This window comes from Cibotium barometz, chromosome 6 (assembly GCF_041138505.1).
Source record: "Cibotium barometz isolate CiBa-2024 chromosome 6, ASM4113850v1, whole genome shotgun sequence".
NCBI classification, from domain to species: domain Eukaryota; kingdom Viridiplantae; phylum Streptophyta; class Polypodiopsida; order Cyatheales; family Cibotiaceae; genus Cibotium; species Cibotium barometz.
The window spans coordinates 26,126,333-26,127,314 of NC_141051.1; the positions used below are offsets into that span (position 1 = coordinate 26,126,333).

General features: G+C 49.8%; 1 protein-coding gene across 1 annotated transcript; it reads left to right on the top strand.

The window, feature by feature from the left end:
* LOC147637575 (histone H4) lies at positions 1-604 on the top strand. The gene has a single exon (XM_086798910.1). The coding sequence runs from the start codon at positions 49-51 to the stop codon at positions 358-360; it is 312 nt and encodes a 103-aa protein (XP_086655036.1). The 5' UTR covers positions 1-48; the 3' UTR covers positions 361-604.
* The last annotated feature ends 378 nt before the right edge of the window (positions 605-982 follow it).

Consider the following 982-nt stretch of genomic DNA (forward strand, 5'->3'; position numbering starts at 1 on the left):
GTGAAGATTTTCACGTCCATAGCTTGAGCAGCCTGTCACAGAGCCAAGATGTCTGGGAGGGGCAAAGGCGGAAAGGGGCTGGGCAAGGGCGGCGCCAAGCGCCACCGCAAGGTCCTCCGAGATAATATCCAGGGTATCACCAAGCCCGCCATCCGCAGGCTGGCGCGTAGGGGCGGTGTAAAGCGCATCAGCGGCCTCATCTATGAAGAGACCAGGGGTGTCCTCAAGATCTTCTTGGAGAATGTCATCAGAGATGCCGTGACCTACACGGAACACGCCCGCCGCAAGACAGTGACTGCCATGGACGTTGTATACGCCCTCAAACGCCAGGGCCGCACTCTCTACGGGTTCGGCGGCTAAATTTTTGCAGAAGGTCTTATAATGGTGTTTGTTAACACCACCTTTCCTCTGGTTCATCACGAGCTCATTCGCAGCTGTCAATGCGTCATGAAATGTCTTAGTGGTTTCATTTCACGCTAGGTTGCTACTGTTCTTATGCGAGCAGAGGTCAAATTTGATAGGTTTTGCAGAGTAAGGCTGTTTTCTCTGCCTTGTGTTGGCAGCTCCTTAACCAGTAACAAGAATTTGTTTCTGGATTATGTGTACTGTGAATATCTGTATGTGGCTCATCCAACTTTTCCTGCCTGCTGTGGAAGGCTTCCCCGCCTGTGACGCTATGGCTCTGGATATATGCTCATGTATGTCTCTATCCCGAGTATCTGGTGTATGCAGTTGGCAATGTGACATCTGCCACTGTTTGTTTATCTCTATTCCTATGGTGGGTTTTGGGTTCAATTTGCCGAATTTGTATGCTGAGCACCTATCTGTTTTTCTCCTTGGCTACAATAGTCCCAGTAGGCTGCTGCTCCGTGTACTTGGCTGGTCCCTGTTGTAGCTGATGACCAAGCTGTAAGGTTCCCCTTGTTGATCTTTCTGACTTTTCAGTCTCTTTTCTTGCAAGAGGTACATAGAGCATTCAACT